Raw genomic sequence first — 5,335 nt, forward strand, 5'->3', positions numbered from 1 at the left:
ATGTGGCGGGCCCGGGCCGCGGCGGCATGGTGAGTGCTCCCCTGCGCCGGGTCACCTCGCTCGCTGTTCCGCCCTGCTCCCCATCCCTCGCGGCACAGCGGGTTCCTCGCAGCCGCCAAGGCCGAAGTCCAAACGCCGTTATAGTGCGCGCGCGATTGGTCCCTGAACCCAGCCCCGAGACCCTATTTTCACCAAAAATAACCCAGGATTTTGTACTCAGCCCAGTACAGATGAATTCTATAGCAACGCTAATGTATCGGTATGGTAAATAGCAATAGTAGTGATTTGGGAGGACGTCTTGGAGGTGACTTCAGACGTTTTGAAGGGTCCTCCCCAGAGTCTCGGCTGCAGGGTTTTGTCAGATTCCTTAAAGGAAGCGTCCGAGGAAGCTGGCGTTGCATCGAGCGTCCTAAAGTCGAAACGGACGTTGGCAGGTTGAAGCCAGGTGTCTGTTTATAAAGGTTGCAAAGACGCGTCGGGGCAGGCTCGATGGCACCATGCAGGCCCCAGCGTCGCGTGTGTATGGCACCAGGGCACTTTAACTAGAGCTCGTTCAATAAAGCAACCCCTGTCTCCATTTCCCTGCATGTGACGCTGCAGGTGTTTTAATTAGAGCAGCTCTAATTGAAGCACCCCCTGCTTCCCCGAGCATGTCTATGAGCCACCCAAGAGCTGTGCAAATTAAAGTGCCCGGAGAGTCAAATGTATCGGTGTCCCCTGCGCTTTAGAATGGCAGCAGAGGCGCTTTATCTAACGCTCGTCGAACAAACCGTAGGTCAAGTGCATGAGAAGCAGTGGCTGGCTAGAGCGCAGTCATTACCACGTGATTAATTGAGTCTGCTGCAATGCCTCACTACTGGTGAATAGGGACCCGGAGGTGCCCCAGCAGTTGGAACAGGCTTGATTTCGTTCCCATCATGAAGTCAACCACGCTTGCTGCTTGACGGCTGTGTTAATTGTGGCCCAGCAGAGTAGTCTGGGTGGGTTCTTCGTCAAGCCCAGCTTCCATTTTTAACAGGGTATTTATAGTATTCATATTTACATCTATAATGATGTTCAAACGGTTGGATATCGGGCACCATGAAAAGAAAAAGTGCTTCACAGAATAGACATCTGACAGGTCTAGAATAGGTGTGTGCTGAGATCCCTGGAGTATGGTGCCAGAATATACATCTGACACCTCCAGCATATGATGCCAGTAGAGCCAATTGGGAAGCAAGACCAAAATTTCTTGCGCATCCAGAAAAAAAAGCTGCAGTTTCCATTTGAAACTCCAGAAGTGTCTGATTTTGATGGTGTTGTCTACATTAATGTATTTTTGACTTTTTATAAATAGACATTTTAAGATTATATTGGTGGCAAGCCCTCATAGTTGAGGATGATCACTCCTACAGGTCAAGTAAAGGTTTTATAGTATAAATCAGATTATATAACATAAAGCTGAAACAAACTGAATCAACAGAGGTGGTACGTTCATCCGCCTCGGTGATCTTCAAAAAGCATCTTGACACCCATCTTGCTGGGGTCGTCTGATCTCTGTCCAAGTGGAGGGGGGCTGGATGCAGTGATCACTTCCGGCCCCCAACAACTGTGAAACAACACCATCAATATGAGTTGTTCCTGCCTTCATTAAGCGACTTTGTTAAAATTCATGCCTTTTTAGGAAAGGTTTAGATTTTTGTTAAGCTACATTTTTCCCTAGAAAATATTCCCATCGACAATTTATGCCAGCCGGAGACAGTGGAAATCTTGCCTTGACTGGAATAGACCCCTCTTTTATGAAAAGTTGGACTATATCTTTAATGTACCCTGAAAACAGAGGTGTATTTGATGTGAGAGCTCTCATTCAAAAGACAGTGCAATTGCCGTGCAAGTTTTAATTGCAGTGGTGTATAAGGCTGTGCAATGTGCAGGCAGAGCCAAAAATAAGTGTGCAGAATAAATAGTGAAACGTGTTTCAGAGGGGTTTTTTAAAACATTCTCACATAAAGAAACTAGATTTTAAAGGAAAATAATTACAAAGCAGCATCCCTAGCCTACAACTAATTAAAGTGACCATAAGGTCACTATTTACTGTTTATTTATATGTTAATTTCTGCCCAATTTCAGCTATTCAGAATGAAGTATAAGCAACTGAAAACAGAGTGTTTATCAGGGAAAATGTTATAAGCAGCACAAGTAGAAGCAGCAATAGGTAAGACACAAAGTGTATTTGTATGTTAGGTGAAACAAAGATCTTTTTGTACTATGAGTTTTATCTTTATCACATGTGCACTCAACTAGATATTTAATATAAAATGTAAATATTTATTAAAAGTACATTTTAAAACAAATATTGCCAGCCAAGAGAAGAGTGGAAAGCTCTGTATGGAGTGCTTTCTAACATACTTGTCCTGCATGGCTATATCAGCAAAGCTACGTATTAAATGCATCATTTATCCACAGTGTGTATGAAACTAAAATTATAGAAAAAAAAATTTTTATTCAGTGACTTTTGGGATTCTAAATCCTCTAAAATTACCATATGAATTATTTATGTGCAGAGATGATGCATCCAGAAAATAGTAGAGCTAAATTTAGTTAACATCCTCTACCAATGGATTTATCATGTTCTTCCTAGTCATTGGCTTCTAAAGCAGAACAAGAAAAGCCATTTCTGGTGGTGTGATCTTCTAATCTGGGGGTCTGCAGTCTGTGGCCCGTGGGCCAGATCCAGCCTGTAAAGAATTCCAATTTGGGATGCAAAAGTTTAATCTAGTGTGGTGGATCAGTGGCATGGAGCTGCACTTTGCCACCCTCCCTTCCCTCACTTTGCTGCTGCTCTGCTGTATCTGTGCTACCCTTGCTGCAGAGAAGGTGGGGATCAGTGGTGAGAGTAAGTGCAGGCAGCTGCCACTCTGGCAGCACAGAGACTTGTCGCCCAACAGCCAGGTGGCAAAGGATAGCCCGTGTTGGCAGAAGGGTACTTGAGGGTTTAACATGCTTACTGTTTTCATTTCAAGTTGGTGACACTTGGCAAGGATGGGATCACCAAAAGAAAATGCAAGTTTGACTGTATCAACAGGACAATTAGATGCAAGATGCTGGAAGTGATAGTGCCACTCTGTGTGGTACTGGTTAGTAGGGCCATGCGAAGCTTCAGTCCCTGGTTTGATTCGGCAGAGATTTGGCTCAATTTGGTGGCCAAATTTCCAAATCCGAATCAAATCAGGGGACCCTTTAATCTCTCCAAATACAATTGGAGCCATCCAAATCTATTTGGAGAGATTCAGAAAGATTTGGCAATTTGGGCATAGACACAGCTTTAAATGTTTTTTCTACATACCTCTAGGTAGCAGGCAGTTCATGAATGCTGTGATGCTGGGACACATGGGACGTCCCACAGGAGTGCAGGGGGGTCCCCAGCACACTCCACAGCAGACCCGTAAGTGGACCAGAAGCACTTCCGGTCCACTTCTGGGTCTGCCGGGGAGCATGCAGGGCGCCCCTGCCCCACACACGCCATTGGCTTGGCAACTGGTGCCTCCTGGGTCTTGGGGGGGGCATCTGGGGTCCCCCTGGGGCCAAGCCAGGGGAGCGTGGGGGCGGGCAGTGTGCTCCCTGTCGGATCCAGAAGTGGACCAGAACTACTTCCACTCCACTTCCGGGTTCACCACCGAGTACGCGGGGGGGGGCACACTCCTGTGGGATGCTCCATCCTCCCCAGCATCTCACAATTCACGAGCCGCGCTGGTACCTCAAGGTATGTAGAGAAAACATTTAAAGCTTTGTCTGTGTCTGAATCGCTGATTCTCCTAATCAGCATTGAATCCTCAGATTCTGATTTGGCCGAATCGAATCGGGGACAGTGCTCTGAATCAGCTAATCAAATCATTGTCTGCGATTCGGGCCAAATCCAAATCTAATAGAGCCCGCTTCACACACCCCTACTGATTTGGCCTTGCTTATGAGCTCCACACATTACAGAGAGTGACAGAGGGTCCAGAGGCAGAGCACAAAAATGATATGAGGTTGAAGTGTATGAGAAAAAGTTGAGAGAGCTAGGTGTGTTTAGCTTGGCAAAAAGATAATTAACAGGGGACATAGTTACAGTGGTAAGGCAGTGGAATAGTTTCCCTAGAAAAGGTATGGACTCTCCTTTGGAGGTCTGCAAGAGCAGGCTGGAAAAGCATTGGACAGGGATGACTGAGGATCAGCATTCCTGTATTTGTGCAGGGGGCGGGAGGTGGAAAAGGTGCCCAGCCTCTTTAATTATCAAAATAGGAATACCTGGGAACATTGGTTTCCCAAGCTTTGTTGACTTTTAAGGAAAAGGGCTTTCAATGTCTAGATCATTCCAGTATTCCAATTTTCTTACAGCCATAAAAACTAAGTTTTTGGCTCAAAAGTCCTTTTATAATTATAACAGCCTCTTAAGGAAAGTTGCATAGGTGATCCTGTAATTTAATGCTTTTATTAAGAATATATATAAAAGGAAGAACATTGGGGAGGTTTTTTGTCCAGAATAATCTCTGCAAATCATACGTTTAGCCAGTCAGCTTCAGTTATTCAGAGAACTGGATAAGTGACTACCGAAGGAGATGATGGATCTCCTTTAGTAATATAAGTTGCTTAGGTAGGACAATGAGGTGCATTGTTATAAAAATCCAGGAGTAGTTGAATAATACAAGAGCAAAGGGAATAATAAGGGGTAAGTAAAGTATTTGAAATGAAATGGAAATCAGTTGGCTTTCTGAGAATGAGAATATTAAATGGTATTCAGAATCCCAATAGTTATTGAACAAAAAGTTTTTTTTTTCCTAGAATTTTAGTTTCATTAACATTGTGGATTAAATGATGTATTTAATGTGTAGCTTTGCTGATTTAGCCATGCAGGACAAGTATGTTAGAAAGCACTCCATACAGAGCTTTCCACTCTTCTCCTGGCTGGCAATATTTGTTTTAAAATTTAGTTTTAAAAAATATTTACATTTTTATATTAAATATGTAGTTGAGTGCACATGTGATAAAGATAATACTCGTAGTGCAAAAAGATCTTTGTTTCACCCAGCATACAAATACACTTTGTTATAAACAGCACAAGTAGAAGTAGCAATAGGTAAGACACATTTTCCCTGATAACACTCTGTTTTCAGTTGCTTATACTTCATTCTCAACAGCTGAAATTGGGCAAAAATTGTCCATGTTAGGTGTTTGTCTAAGGCTAAATTATTTTTGGAAGAAACTTTAGGTAAAGTGGTTTGGCCATTTTAAGAAAAACAAAGTCGAGGAAAATAATTTTGTGCATGTTTCATAGCTTCATAGTTGGTAGGGTCGGAAAGGACCTGAGCAGATC

The 5,335-nt window shown here is 43.4% G+C and overlaps 1 protein-coding gene across 6 annotated transcripts in view; it reads left to right on the forward strand.

The window, feature by feature from the left end:
* The window catches only part of OPA1 (OPA1, mitochondrial dynamin like GTPase), a 104,529-nt gene continuing 99,194 nt past the window's right edge, over positions 1-5,335 (forward strand). For 5 of the 6 annotated variants that reach the window (XM_019503495.1, XM_019503493.1, XM_019503496.1 and 2 more), the window contains exon 1: positions 1-29. In XM_019503495.1, coding sequence (XP_019359040.1) covers positions 1-29 — 29 coding nt within the window. The remainder of the gene's footprint in view (positions 30-5,335) is intronic. The other variant, XM_019503498.1, reaches the window with a different exon arrangement.

This window comes from Gavialis gangeticus, unplaced genomic scaffold (assembly GCF_001723915.1).
Source record: "Gavialis gangeticus isolate Ggan-Ray unplaced genomic scaffold, GavGan_comp1, whole genome shotgun sequence".
In the NCBI taxonomy this organism is placed as follows: Eukaryota; Metazoa; Chordata; order Crocodylia; family Gavialidae; genus Gavialis; species Gavialis gangeticus.